Source organism: Hetaerina americana, unplaced genomic scaffold, assembly GCF_022747635.1.
Source record: "Hetaerina americana unplaced genomic scaffold, ioHetAmer1.1.p SCAF_1, whole genome shotgun sequence".
NCBI classification, from domain to species: Eukaryota; Metazoa; Arthropoda; class Insecta; order Odonata; family Calopterygidae; genus Hetaerina; species Hetaerina americana.
The window spans coordinates 72733282-72749124 of NW_027286069.1; the positions used below are offsets into that span (position 1 = coordinate 72733282).

A 15843-nucleotide genomic window follows, 5' to 3' on the forward strand; every position below is an offset into this window, starting at 1 on the left:
GTTTCAGGTTTCACCTCCTGGACGTTATATACATACATAACATGGAATAAGAAGGAGCAATGTACCTTTCCACAGAATTTTTAATTGGTATGATGCATTTCATCATGACGTGATGTCATCAGGTATCAATTCATTTCTGTTTGATATGTACTTGATGATTCTCTATAATGATGAAACAAGTCATAGCAATGAAAATTCTATGAAAAAGTATGTTGTTCCCTCCTATGTTATGGATTTACCTCTCTTGCTATTTTATAGGAAAAGGGTACAGCAAGGTCCTAATAAAATCTTTTACATTTGTGTGAGTCTAAAACTCATGAAAGGGGTTTATCTACTAGTTGATCATTTGTAAATATAAAATCAAATTTATGGATAGAGTGTGTACTTATACCTGTATATCCAACATTTGACATTAGAATTCTGGAAGAAAAAGATACTAGACTCAGCATGCCTCCAAACTCCCTTACTTAACAGGTAGACTTAAGTTTTATCGAAAGTTAGGTGAATGCTTATTCAATATGTGTTCATTTCATTAGCATATGAATACTTTTGATTTTGTAGCTACGAGGATAGGCTGAAAAGTAATGCACACATGCTTGTAGACCGTGAACAAAAACAAATAGCAAGATTTGGCCAAAAGTACATTAACGCACAAGTCTTAAGTTTCAAGATCATGTATTTATTTTTCAAGATAGTCATTGTTAAGGCTAACTCATCTCTCCCAAATGTGTAGCAAGTTTTTTCATTGCGTCCCTGAAAAATTCTTGCAACTTTTCTCGAATCCAGGACCTGACCGCTGCCTTCACCTCACTGTCTGAGGTGTAATGATTACCCTTGAGGTGTCTCTTGAGTTGAGGAAACAAAGAAAAATTGGGGGAATAAGGAGGGTGTGGAAGTGGTTCAAATTTCAGGTTTCGCAGGGCCTCTCCAGTTGCGCGTGAGGTGTGTGGATGAGCATTGTCAAGTTGCAAGATTATTGGTGCCAGGCTGCCTTCCATGGATATTTTGATATGGTTTGCGATATGCTTTTGAGTGATTCGCCAGTCATTTTGAATCAAATCTTCGACAAGTTTGCAATGTTTTATCGTCTGTGGCAGTGATCGGGTGTTCCCTGCATGTTTCGTCAACAATTATGGCTTTTCCAGGCTCACAACCAAGATATTTTACTACCCATCGATTTACAGTTGACCAATCAACCATCAGTAGCATCACCATAGACCGCCTTTAACGACGGATCTCAGTTGAAGTCACTTTTTCAGCCGTTAAAAATTCAATAACAGCACACTGTTGTTGTTGTAACTCGCATTGACATAGCACTAGAACACGTCTCCATACTTTGGATGAAAGAAACGACCTCAAACCTGCGCATGCATGTGGAGGGGGAATGTTGCTTCCACATGCCACCAGGAGTCCTTCTGAAGGTCATTTTGTTTGTGGTCTACAAGCATGTTTGCATTAGTTTTCTGCCTACCCTCGCATATTAAGATATAAAAAGTCTTATTGTTGAGTTTTCTGGACCTCCTTGTCTCTATATGCAATCCACAGAAATTCTAGGGTATACTTTTTTATCCAAATAATACATATTGTTATAATTATAGCCCATTGGTAGAAATTTTATAATTTGATGACTCCATTTAATTTTTTCTAACTGGCTACCTTCCTTCAAAGTTTACCAGAGTGAATATCAAACGTTGCATTAATATGTAAATGTTTACTTTCATCTAAAGTTACTTGTTTTCTGTGTTCATGGATATTTTCACTTTTGCCATTACTATCAACCATATCTTAGCATAATATTTTTACCCAACAGAATATAGTTTTCATATGTTTATCTAAGATGTAAGATACGGACTGGTAAATTGTGTTCTGTAACTTTCTGTTCATTTGGTTCACTTAATCATAACCACGAACTCCAATTCAACCAGATGCCAAAATTTAAAAAAGTTTGTGTCACAGTTAAGTTGTGTTTGTCTCTTCATTTCTAAGCATATTTCATTACCTTGCATCTGGTTTCTTTCATCCATCTTTGTAGAAGTTCTCCTCCTGGGAAGTGAACCAGTTAACGATGGTGGTCCTGAATTCCTTGTTGTCTACCTAGTCATTTTCTAGAGAAAGAAGAGGAAATAGTCACTTGGTGCAAGGTCAGGACTGGGGATATTGGTCCAAAAATGCTAATCCATTCAACATCCTTTGCTCTGTATGTTGGTCAGTAAGCAGTTGTGGTATCTACCTTGCACATATATTTTTATATCTGAGCTTTTCTTTAACAATCATGTAAATAGTGGTGCATCTGCAAAGAGGAAATTTGTCAGCCAGAGCACTAATCATCGATCAGATTGCAGTTCTTGGGCCACTTATTGAATGATTTAATAGGTCTGGATACTGGGCCTGCTACTCTGTTCTTCATCATATACATTTGTAGGTCCATTTTTGAAGTCTCAACACCATTGTGGAACCTTTATTTCACTCATTATTGTAGGTCCAAAAACTAGGCACAACTCACGATGAATTTAAGCAGTTGATGATTCTTTTGCACACAAAAATCACGTCACGGAATGCGCTTCACAATGGACGAGAACAATAATTTTCACATACATTATTATCTGTATTCAATGACGGGCATGAAGCTACTGAATTAAAGGAATGATTTCAGTTGCTTCAGAAACGATCAAGAGATGGCAGCATGCATACAACTTTGTCCTGGCCAGCCAATATTTAAATACAGGGTCGCACCCAAAAGTGGTAGGACTGACTTTTTACAAGAATTTTATTGACGATATACTTACATCGACTTAATAATCTTCAAAGTATGCTCCTTGAGCTGCTACACACTTAGTATAACGTTGCTCCCATTCCCCGTACGCCCGCTGGAAATTTTCTTTGGGGATGCCGTTGATGACCCTCGTCGAAGCCTCTTGAACGGCCTTTATCGAGTCAAAACGTCGTCCCTTGAGCTGTCTTTTCATCAGGGGGGAGAAGAAGAAGTCCGGTGGTGCCAGATCGGGAGAATAGGGCGGGTGCGGTAACGTGGCAACGCCGTATTTGGCCAGGAGCTGTCTGACGACGAGCGCGCCATCGCTCCATTTCGGCACCATCTTGGCGCACACCTTGCGCATGGCCAAATCCTGTGAAATAATGCGTTGGATGCAGACAGACCCAACTGGTCTGCAATTTCTTCACTGGTTAAGCGTCGGTCTGTGTTCAGCAGTGTCCTCACTCAGTCCACATTCGTGTCGGTTCTTGCCGTCCGGAGCGATGGTCGTCTTCAACGAGCTCCCTACCCTCTTTAAACAACTTGTGCCACTCAAATACTGTGGAACGGCTGAAGGCAGTGTCCCCATAAGCCTGCTTGATCATATCGAGGGTCTCAGTTGCTGTCTTCCCGAGTTTCGCACAAAACTTCACGGAATAATGTTGCTCTAAATTCAGATTCATTTTGTTTTTTGACGCGGACAAAAAACTTGGTTCACTAAAAACGGTGTCCTCACTCAATGCCCGTAGGCGACTGAGGTTGGTGTTGGTCTGTTGCTAAGAGCCCCCTCCACCTTACCCTGTCGGGCAGACTCCCCTCCACCGCACCAGAGAAAACAGTCCTACCACTTTTGGGTGCGTCCCTGTATATGTAAACAGCCCTTCCTTTCCCAATATGTATCATACTTTTGGGTGTTAATTTTCAGGATATTTTCATCTCCTATGTAATCTTGTGATGAAAAGGGAAATTTAGGAGTTTTTAAGCATCTGTGTCAGGGCAATAAAGGCATTTTCTGGGGTTTTCCATATGCTTATTCAAAATCAAAGCTTTTGGCCTTCTAATATCTACAAAAAAGAATTATTGTGAGTACTCATAATCACAAGGCTCTACTTAATGAGTGACATTGTAAGGTCAGTTATCTTTCGCATGAAGCTTAAGCGGATAAAATAATACTTTGTAATTCCACAGATTTATTTCACAAACACACGACCCGGGTTTCGACGTACAACGTCATCTTCAGGTGCAGACATACAGGCGACCAACATATATATACCCTTAGACCGGGGGGGGGGGGAAGAGGGGAGGAAAATTGGGGGGAAGGAAAGATAAAAAAGGGGGGGGGGCTGGGGAGGAGGATGGTGGGGGAGGGGGTTGGGCAAGGCGCGCTTACAAAGTATTATTTTATCCGCTTAAGAATGAACCGATTCCATAAAATAACGCCTGAAACCATCGATTATATTTTGCATGAAGCATTGCCAAGGGTTTACTGAGGGTATTAAAATTATCACTTAGGTTTAAACTAAAGCAATTTTGGGGATTATTTCTTTAAACTTGCCAGCAATAGCTTCCCTGAACTGAGCACATTTTAAGTAATTTGGGGTACCAATGCTGAAGAAGTTACATCAATTTAAGATGAATATTAACTATCAACAATTTATATTTTAATCAAAAGGGCAGCTTCAAAAATATCTCTAGGCTTTTAAAACACTGTTGAAACATTCCCAAAATTTTAACTTAGTCATGTGGAAATTGATCATGCTTTAAAAACAAACCAAGGCACAGTAAAATTTAAAAACTCTGTAATCATGGGCTAGAGCAACATGTACCTCTCCACTGCATTGCCAGAATGAGAATGACTCATGCCACCAGGGTAGAGCTGCATAGGCAGGACAACTGAAGGAGGGTTTCTGGTGAGGAGGAGAGTAAGTTACATTATTTTTAATTTGGCAGTCTAGGAATGGAGCCCGGCTAAAAAAACTGGCCGTGGAAGTTTCTTCTTATGACAGTTGCTACAATGCAGGCTTGACATGTTGAGGATGCTAGCTAGAGACTGTTTTTGGGTCTGAAGGCTTTTGTGTATGGACTTTTGTCCTTTGTGCCCAACTCCATGGAGCAAGTCAAAAAAAGAGAGAATAGCAAAAGATGGGGAAGGGTAGAGAACTTCAGAAAAATGGTTCTTTTCAGCAGAAGTGTTAGTACCCCCTCAGCTATAATAATGTATCGTACAATGAATCAAAGGGGACAATGTGTGAAATTTAACTGGATATTTGGGGATGCATATAATTCAAAGTTATTTTGTTCACAAATACAAAATTATAAATGTTGCTAACAAAATAAAGAGTTCTGATAAAAACCAGTTAAATATAGAAACAACCAATTCATACAATAAAGCTGATAAAGAATTCTCAGCGTATTTGTACAGTAATATCACAAGCATGTGAACAAGATCGCGATTTTCATCTAGCGATAGTATGACATGTATATCACAGACTTGGTGTAATGCAGACTCCTCTTAATGTATTATTTATCCTGTGAATTATAGTACCTGCTAGAAGTTAATAGATACCTACAACAAAACATAATAGAAAATGTATTGATAAGTAAATGAAAAATAATCATCATGATGATAGTGCGCAAGAATAGAGATGAATTAAATTGTCTTCGTCACTTAGGCTAGTTTTTTCCTAATTCTCTCTCTCTCTCTCTATACATATATATATATATATATATATATATATATATATATATAACTCTATTTTTGGCTATTATAACTTTAATTTGAGGCTTATCTCAGGCATTTTGTTTATGATACTTCGAAAATTAGCTATTTTCAGGCTAAGCCTAATGAAATTGTAGAAAGGTTCTCTCCAAAAGCAACATGATAAGGCGACAATTACCATAGTGATCGAAAAACACAGTACATATTCACATTATATAACTTTATTATTAAAATGTAGCATTATAGCTTTACCCCTACACAAAATTTTGTAAATAACTGCAAAGAATGTTAAAAAGCTGCTTTCTTGAAAGCACCCTCATACTACGAATGCCTTACGAATAATATATTTGTATTATGTCCTAGTTTTTACTAGTACGGAAATCAAAATTAGCGGGTGGAAATTCGGAGTCCGTTATTCTACTCAATCGTAATAAATGACTTCCGAAAATACATACAGCTCTACGCCGCCAAATGTCTTTGGGGTTATTTTGAATATTTGTATGGTTTCTTATTTACTGAATGTAATTACCAGTTATATTTTATAAACTAACACTGTTGATGTAATTCTGACTTTTAGTATCGTGTGCGTATTTTTTAATTTAAAGCTTATTTAATGGAACCAAAGTAGTAAGTGAATTTTAAGAGTTACGACTTCTGTTATGGTTACTCCTTCCAAGGGAGAATTCTGCTGTAATTAAAGTGAATTTTCTAAATTTTTTCTCATAGGTATATTTGCCACGTCGATACTCGAATGCTTCTGAGTCCAAAAACAATTGTTAATATTGATTGGTGTAAACAATATCAATGTCCCAAAAGAATTCAAAGTCAATCAAAGACTATTTTACCGCGAAAGTACAACATCCTTGTAGTTCAAGAGCCACTACATCAACGCAACGTCCCGAAGATGAACAGATTGGAGAGACTGATGGAAGGCCGAGATTCCAAGGGCACTCGGGGCTCTGTGCGATTGGATTAATTTCAAAGAGGGGTGGTATTGATTCTAAGGAAGAGGAATCGTTAAATGACTCATCGTGCGACTCATTTATAGATCAAGACAAAGCTAAAGAAGACGAAGAAGATGATGATGATGATTACGAAGTCTGCAAACAAGATGATGAGTTAAATGAAGGGGGTCACTATTATTGGAAAAACTTTTTGTACATTCTGACTCAAGTTTTAGGAAACCAAAATCTTAAGGATGTATTCAGCCAGCGTGATTTGTCGGTTTTGAAAGAATTCAACGAATTGCACCCTAAAGAGCAAAAGTTGTATGTGCGCCTGCTAAATAGAAAACATTCATGGCTCAAAACGTCATCAATAAGATATGACGATATAAACCCCCTATTGAACCCAATTATCAAAGTTTTGACTGAAAAGGGATTTTTATGTATAGGTGAGTTGACTACATAATTTGTGAGCGATGCTTATAGACCAGCTGTTACTTATGGCATTTATGAATGACCGTGACTTAAGAATGTTTATTAATTTTCGTTTTAGACGTATCTGAAGAGGAGACATGCACACTATTAAATCTAATGCCTCTTCAGGAAGTACGAGCTCTCTGCAAGTGCTTTCACATGAAAGTTGATGGGAAGAAGGAAAACTTAGTAAAAGCACTAATTGATTTTGGGCATCATCAGAAAAGTATCCACAGAGGAATTAGTAAAGGGATAAAATCTCTTGTCAGGGAAAGGTAAATATTTTAGTAATCATACCGTTATTACATTGGTTCACATGATTAATTTTTATTAGTAATTTATTTTTTTTGTAGAGCCATGAAATCACTGGGGGAAATGGTGAAACTGAGTCCCACTCCTAGAAAGTTGTTTCTTAGAATTATGCTCCTTCATGCATTACCACTTGGGCGTGAAATGGAAATGGATGGTCGACTGCCTATTCTGAATGAAGTCAGCCGGGTAAAGTCGAATCAGATAACTTACCCTGACTATCTATTACATCCTCTGAAGAACTTTTTTGGAAGCTGTGAATCACTAATTCGGTACAGAACTTTCCAATTTCTACTGTTACGTTGTTGCAATTTTGCTTTGTTATGCTTCAATGGCATCTGCCATTGTGACCATGAAATATTTTCTTTTAAGTTATCATGAAGCTCTCGAGTTGCTGGCTGTCACCAATGGGAAAATGTTAAGCAAGTATTATGATGAAGTTTTAGGCCTCTATGATACTGCTATTAATTATTTAAGAAGAATCCTGAAAGATGACAAACTTAGGTAAGCTGTGCAAAATATTTGTAAATTTCTGCAGTAAGTTAATTATAATTCCCTTGAGTAATTTCCTGAAAAGTATCGATAAGGATCCCATCATTCTATAGTGAGAAATCGAAAAAATTATTTTTCTATGTACTATTCATTTATGTCAATGTGACCATGTTAAGTATAGTTTTGATGGTGCAAAATTTCTTGTTTTTAACTGCAGTTGAAATTTAATTATGCTGAGGAATTTTTCCAGCCTTGTCAAGTGTTGCATATGTTCCCATGAGAGATCTTTGAAATATGTATTATTAAATCTATGTTTAGGAAAGAAGATTTGGAACTGCCTCCCTTCTTACGCTCTTTCACTGCTGGGCATGCACTAGTCCGAGCAGTGGTTGTCTGTATAGACTGCTTAAAAATGAAGAAACTATACTCAGAAGTGGTAGTGGCATATCAATTACTTTTAAGTCAAGATTTATATGTGGTTCATCATCGTGGAAAATGGTATGATCAGCTAGCACTTACTCATCATTATCATCTGAAAGATGTTCCTGCTGTAAGATATATTTTTTACTTACTATAGTTTTGTTATTAAGTATTTAATTTTGTAATTCAATCTTATTCTGGTTAAAATACCTAACAGTAGCCCCAGAAAAACTCATTGGATAATGCATCTATCATGAGTAAGTTATAAAGGAATTACTTGTTGTATACATAGAGTACTTAACATCCACTTGGTCATTTAATTATGGCACAATTTTTAATGAGTGCTTGAAAATTTAAATTCAACATAATAAATTTAAGTTTGTTAATCAAATTCCAATCATATGAAGGCCCCTGTCATTCTAAAGTAGCCAATTTATAAATCAGTCTTTATGTGGTGAGAGTGGGAATTTTCTCATCGATAATTATCATTTTATTCAATTTTTATTTAAAAGTATGATACTATTCCATGCTTCTGTAAAAGCTAGATGCTGATGTTAATTGCACTATTACCTTAATTTTGTGATGAGAAAAATCTTTGATGCAATCTACAAGCATTATTTTTCGATTAATAATATTTTATATGTATTTTATCTATCTTTACTGAAGTTTCATTATATGGATAATTTTTCATTTTATGATTTTACAATTAGCTCTCAAACAATGTATATTTTTTCATCATGCACTATTGCTTAGCAGAAATATCTGAAGCTGTTATCTCTCAATTTTTTGTTGGAGAACTGTGCAAAATGCCATTGCTTCCATTTTTTCATTTCTTCACATTCATATCCTGATGAGGAAATTACTCTTAAGTAGCATAATTAAGGGCAGTGATGGAATATATTCAGAACACACTTCAATTCATGAAACTTTCATGTGTTTTGAAATTGTTCCTTGGTCCAACTACTAGTGCCCGAGTAATGACAGCATTGGGTTGCTTAATGCCAGGAAAAGGTAATGTTCATAGTGGCCTCAGTCTATATACGAGTTTCTAGTATAGCATAAAGTTCTCCCATGGCCAAGTTACGGAACTCTTTTATTTAGTTGACAGAATGAACTGAAATACCTCAAATAGATTTGTGGCAATTAGTATTATTATTTATGAAAGAAATTTGTTCTTTGATTAATAGAGAGATGTAATACGTACAGGTATGCTATATATTTGTTGGCATCACACAGCAAACAATATTGTTTTTGCTATTACTATCACAACACTTAGTTAGATATTCCCTGGTGCATGAAAAATTTATATTTTTGATTTTAAATACATATAACATACAAGGGTAGTTGGAAAGGTTCTTGGAATCACTGCCAGGTGTCAGCACTAGTGCAACAAGATTCCCGGGTAGTAATAGTAATCCTGTATGAGTAAATATGTAATGTGTCAGTGCTCTGGGAAGAGGTCTGTGGTGCAGACCCCTCTATTATTGTGCCTGTGTAGTGATTTGTGAAAATGGAAAAACTTGAGATTCGAGCAGTGATTAAATGCTCTTTAAAGAAAGGTATGAAAGCAAAATAAATTCATGCCAACTTTCAGAAGTCCATTGGAGACTCAGCTCCTTCATATTCAACTGTTGCTAAGTGCACATGTGAGTTTAAGTTTGGTCGGGACAGCTTATATGATGATTCATGTAGCGGTTGGCCAAAATGTGCCACTACCCCAGAAATTATTGCAGAAGTGCATAAAATAGTCATGGAGGATGGTCAACTGAAAGTGTGAGAAATCGCTGAAGCTGCAGGGATGTCATCTGAATGGGCATGTCACATTTTAACAGTGGAATTGGATGTGAGAAAATTATTTGCTAAATGTGTACCAGGACTCTTAATGCTGGATAACAAATGTATCAGAATAGAAATTTCTGAACAATTTTTGAGTGATTCGATAAATGTGCATTATAATGCAGCAAAATCAGAGTGTAAAAATCATTCACCTTGACCAGGAGTCAAAATTGGATCCCTCAATGTCAGGTCGAGTGCTTTACCCAATTAAGCTACTGAGGCATCCTTTTACACGACTAGATTGTGTGGGTTTTAAAGGAACAAGATGATGTGATGAAATACCATACATTCAATGCCACAGGCATTCGTAATCGTGTGCAATGTGCCACAGTTCACGAGGTTAATGCAAACTTTAAACACTGGGGGTGTTTCACCTTTGACAATTTTCAATTTAGTGCAGGAGCTGCTATGACAGTAACTTTTAACAGAGTCACCCACTAAATGTGTATTCCAATGCAACAATTCCTGATTGTAAAAATCATTTGCCTTGACCGGGATTCAAACCGTATTGTATGTATGCTATTTCGTCACACCATCTTGTTTCTTTGAAGCCCCCAAAATCTCGGAGTGTAAGAGGATGCCTCAGTAGCTTAACTGGCTAAAGCACTTGGTTGGATATCTAGGGATCCAGGTTCGAGTCCAGGTCAAGGCAAGTGATTTTTACACTGAAATTTTTGCATTGTAATATTTGACCTGTTTTAAGAGCAACGAGCAAGATTTTCTGCACCGCTTTGTGACCATTGATGAAACTTCATCCACAACAATACCCCTGAGACAAAACAACCATCAAAGCATTGGAAACATGTTGATTCACCCCCACCAAAAAAGCAAAATAAGGTCAGTCGGAAAGGTGGTGGTTTCAGTTTTCTGGGATGCAAAAAGGATTCTGCTGATCGATTATGTTCCCACTGGGCAATACTTGGCTAACCTCCCGGACCAACCACTGTCAAAGATGCATGAAAAAAGGGCAAGTGTGGCAAGGAAGAAAGTCATCTTTCATCAACACAATGCGCGCCTATACATGTGTTGTTGCCATGGCAAAAATACTTGAACTCAGATACAAATCATTTTCACACCTGCCTTACTTGCCTGATTTGGCTCCATCAGATTTCCATCTCTTCCCCATGCTCAAAATTTCCCTTGGTGAATGGAGGTTCTCTTCATACAAAGAACTAACAGTGGAAGTAGACATGAAGGAATCTAATATTTGAGATGAGATCAAGACATTGAAACATCGCTGCACCAAGTGTGTTAGTGTACAGGGAGACTACATTGAAAATTAAAAATGTTTCACTGAGGTAAGTCATTTATTTCTATTCCATTCTGGGAAGTTTTCTAATTGCCCTTGTATTTGGTGACTGCATATTGCAAAAAGGCAATCACTCTCTTAGTTGGGTTTATGAAATGCCATGACATGTAAAAGTTTCAATCACTGATAAAACAATTTTATGGGTATTTCTTCCTTTGGCAGTTACCTGCCAGTCATACTTAGTTTGATATCTTGCTCTGAAAAAAAACCCCTGATGTTCAACTACTCAATTAACTCAACTCCCTTAAATAGAGTAACAACCATGAAAGACCTTGGTGTTTTAACTGACCATAAACTACATTACTCAGACCACGTAGAGACTGTAAAAAATAAAGCAATGTCCGTATTAGGCCTTCTTTGCCGCTTAACAGAAATTAAAGATCCAATAGCACTCCATTCGTACTTCTCAACAATTGTTCTCCTCATAGTATAATATTGATCCCCAATTTGGTCCACCTCATCCCCAACTAATCTTAAACCTCTCGATTGCATCTCTCACTTCTTTGCCAAAATAGTCAAACACCGAGCCCTGCATTTCCTGCATCTCTCACTTCTTTGCCAAAATAGTCAAACACCGAGCCCCGCATTTCTGCAATATGTCCTCAAATGCTGCTCTGTCTTCTTTATCCATTTCTAGTCCCCAAAACCGCAGACTTAAAGCTGATTTAAAACTCCTCCACAACACCCTAAACTCAACTATTGATTGCCCTGAACTGCTCTCTCTCTTCAACTTCAGGATACCAACTCGATCCACCCGCACCCACTCCCTACTCCATCTGCCTATTCCTAGGATATCTCTCACCCAGCTCTCTTCTTTATTTTGCCTCTCCTCCCTTATAAATTCACTCCCTCACTCTGTTGATCTTTTTAATTTATCATGCAACAATTTCACCACCCAAGCTTTATCCCACCTTTCAACAAATTAAAGTTTTCCCCTGTCCATGTTCGGTTCTCATTGTTTATTGTTATGCTGTTATTGTATTTTGTCCTCTTTCATGTTTGTTATATTTTTTCACTGTGAATTGGCGCTACCGCTGTATGTGAATAATGTTTTAAAATAAATAAATATGTGGAAGAAAATTTCACATACTGGTCAGTCACTTCCTGGGGTTTGTGTACTGCGGTGACCCAAGCGGGTTTCAGTCACATTCACCCTGTGTTCACGAGGGATTTCTTCCCTTGATGTGGAATCACCAGGTTATCAAGCATAAAACTAAAGTGCAAGTGGAGATAGGGCGTGGAGTATTTGTCTGGATTTGAATGACATTACATATAGCACGTCGTCACTCAAGTCTTATGAAACTTCATAAACCTGAGTGATAATGAGTGACTGATAAGAGATAACATTCATGGAATTTCTAACTCTTAATTAAAGAAAAGCTTCCCAAGAATATGAATATATCCTAAATTTTGAAAATATTATCCAAATAAGTTACCACGAATATAAATTGTTGTAATGTTAGATAAATACAATATGGACACTGATTCTGACATTGGTTTGACATTGGAGTGTAACAGAAATGCTTCTTTTCTAAACTCTGGGTAAAAGCTCTCCTTGAACTGAGTGAGTGCTGTGGATTCTATGGTAAGCAATAAAATTACAAACTTTTAATAAATAATATATTTCAATCCAACTGGCAATCTGGCTGCTCACAGCATGACAGTCACCAAATCTCCCCATACTGTCACTCTCACAATGCACTGCTGGTAATCATAAAATCCATTTGTTTGGCACATTGCCATTGATGTCTTTTCCATTAGTGATACCTGTAATACTTTATGTGCTCTTCATTAATGTTCGTTATATGGTGATACATGACAAATACTTTTCAGAGTGACAAATGGTGAAACTGTAAAATGAGGAATAATGAATCATAAAACACTCCCTCTCTCAGGTTTTTGAAGTTTCGTAAGAAGATGGAATTTTTTGGAATTAGAAATTCTGTGAATGTTTTGCCTTAATATTGGTTCACTTTGCAAATGAGCTGCACTCTTAATTTTTTCCATTTTATTTTAGGCCGTTGACGTACTGATGAAGGGACTGAGTGATAAATCTCTTAGCCCTGCTGATAAATTACTTCTGTCGAACCGTGGTCTCATGATTACTAATAGAAAAGCTAAAAACAAAGAAGAAATGGAGAAAAACTTGATTTTGAAAGGCATGCTATACACTGTTGAAAACCCACCAGTAATAACTATCACAGCTACAAGTATGAGTAGGTGTGTATAAACTGATTTTAATGGACTTGGTCTGCCTCAACATTTCTGATGCTCTTAATTCTTTCAGGAAAATCGGCATGGGCTCCAAGTTTTCTTACTTGAATGAGTCTTCTGATGGAAAAAGCCGTTCACTATCATCAGTTGAAGAAGCTGTAATACATCATCATAAGCAGCTGGGTTTTGACAAAGGTACAAGTTGAAGTGTTGTGAACTAGCATTTCATTTACTTTCAGAACATGAGAATATAAATACTATTGATAAAATTGAACTCTTACGGCTAGTAATATTGAATAAATGAAAAACTCCAATAGCCATAAACAGTTTACCTTTCAAAACAAAGTACAAATGAGATTAGTTGGCTGACGCCACTAATCAAAGGATGAGGTAAATGGTAAATAAGGAAAGGGTAAGAAAGGTGAATATGCATATGCATATTTCAGCCACGAAGTAGCCCTCTTCAAGGTACTGAAGGTGAATCGTCACGACAACACAAGTTGAAGTGAGGCTACTAATCTCATTTGTAGGCAACTAATCTCATTTGTGCTTTGTTTTGAAAGGTAAACTGATTATGGCTGGTAGAGTTTTTTATTTATTCAATATAAATACTAGTTTATAATATCTTCAGTAGCTACCTTAATCCTTTTCATTCTATTTGGTCTGATGCTGAAAGATTTTCTATATAAGTAATTAATAGAGACTTTTTCTAGTCAATGAGAAGGCATTTGGTGTCAATTAAATGAATCAAGATAAAATCAAAAAAAAAAGGTTGGCTTAAAAGTATATTACATTTGCAGTCAAATATTCATATTTTCATTTCTTCTATATGATTTAGTTTTCATCAACATAGGTAGTCAACTGTTAAGTGTGGGTGAATGGGTGTTGTTTTGGCAGGAAACAAGTATGATAATTAAGACTTTTACTAGGATTTTTGGTATGAGGCTGTAACACTTGCTAAAATTATTTCCAAAGGTAAGTAAATCCCATGACTATTGAAGAGGTAAAGATGATCTAAAACATAAAAATTACATATTATATCTAGCAAAGAAGGGATATTATTTCTTTAGATGTTATACTTGAATTTGTCTCAATGTTTCCAAAGTATAGGATCAATTTTTTTGAAGTACCCTGTAAATTAATCCTGTGGGAGGTGTAAATATAATTATTCTCTTGAGGCATCTCCTCATTCCACTTTTTTACTGTTTTTTATTTAAATTTACTTTGAACTACTTCCTTTCTTCCCCTTGGGTAACACATCTTTGTTTTTCTTCTCTCAATTCTTTCTCCATGCCTCTCAAGACCCAAATAGAAGTCTTTTTCTATGCATCCTCCTCATACACTATATTTTTGGAGTATAAGTATATATGTTTTGGGTCATCTTTAAACTTGTCTATCCAGTGTATTGTTATCAGTACGTTCTTTTATGGAGATGGGACTCAAGCTTAAGCAATACTCTTTGAACTCCTTGCTGATTTGTCCAGTTAGATTCAAAATATTTTCCATTTAGGATTCATTCAAGTCTGGAAGATATGTAAAATCCTGGAAAAACCAGGGAAAGAAAATGTGTGCCCTGAAAAACCTGGGAAAACTTACTTAAACTGTCAAACTTTGTGGGATTTTCTGAAGTTGGATATTGAACTCATTGCAGAATTTTTGTAATAATCCCACTTTGTTCAATGCTGGGGTAATGAAAGACTAAAAATATTCATTGCAACACAATGTGCTTCTGTAGTTTCCACAGTATGATCTGACAGCAGTTGTCATTTTACTGGTTTAAATATATTGATTTGGACCACCTAAGAGCTAAATTTTGACTGCAACAATGCATTTTCATTGATTCATTAAAAAATTTGCATTCCTGAATGGAGCATTAATAAATCTAGAAGTGTAGTAACTCTGACTCTAAATAAGTTAATCTTGCCAACTAGGGCTTGTTTCTAAAAGCCACAAGGCATTTTGCAGGTCCTTTAAGTTTAGTTGTTAGCATACCTGGTATGGATAAAAAGTATCTGGAGCAATTTCTTTCTGACGTTGACTGTACTTCACAGCGTGCTTGGACCACGCAGGCTCGGTGGTGGGGGGGTCTGACCTCGAACACCCACCAACCGCCTGCGAGCGTTCATTCAGGCTAGATCGTATTTTAGTGGACCCCTGTCGAGGAATCGATGCAAGTGCAAAATGCTGCAAAAGAATAAATTGTGGTATGCCATCAAATTTTGGGTTGGACTGGGGAAATCTGTCAGGAGTATGTAGCCATTGGGCATGATTCACCAAGTGTTCAAGGATGAAAACATGTCACACACCGCAGTTGTTAAGTGGCTTAGGCTCTTAAATGATGGCCGAGAGAGTGAGGAGCACAAACCCCACACTA

General features: G+C 36.8%; 1 protein-coding gene across 2 annotated transcripts in view; it reads left to right on the forward strand.

Moving 5' to 3' along the window:
• Positions 1-5946: 5946 nt before the first annotated feature.
• Positions 5947-15843, forward strand: part of LOC139693230 (fanconi-associated nuclease 1-like) — a 15671-nt gene continuing 5774 nt past the window's right edge. The window contains exons 1-8 of one of the 2 annotated variants that reach the window (XM_071591345.1): positions 5947-5992; positions 6198-6864; positions 6969-7164; positions 7243-7470; positions 7571-7702; positions 8009-8240; positions 13273-13475; positions 13543-13664. In XM_071591345.1, the coding sequence (XP_071447446.1) occupies positions 6276-6864; positions 6969-7164; positions 7243-7470; positions 7571-7702; positions 8009-8240; positions 13273-13475; positions 13543-13664 (1702 nt within the window). In that variant the 5' untranslated portion in view covers positions 5947-5992; positions 6198-6275. The other variant, XM_071591337.1, reaches the window with a different exon arrangement.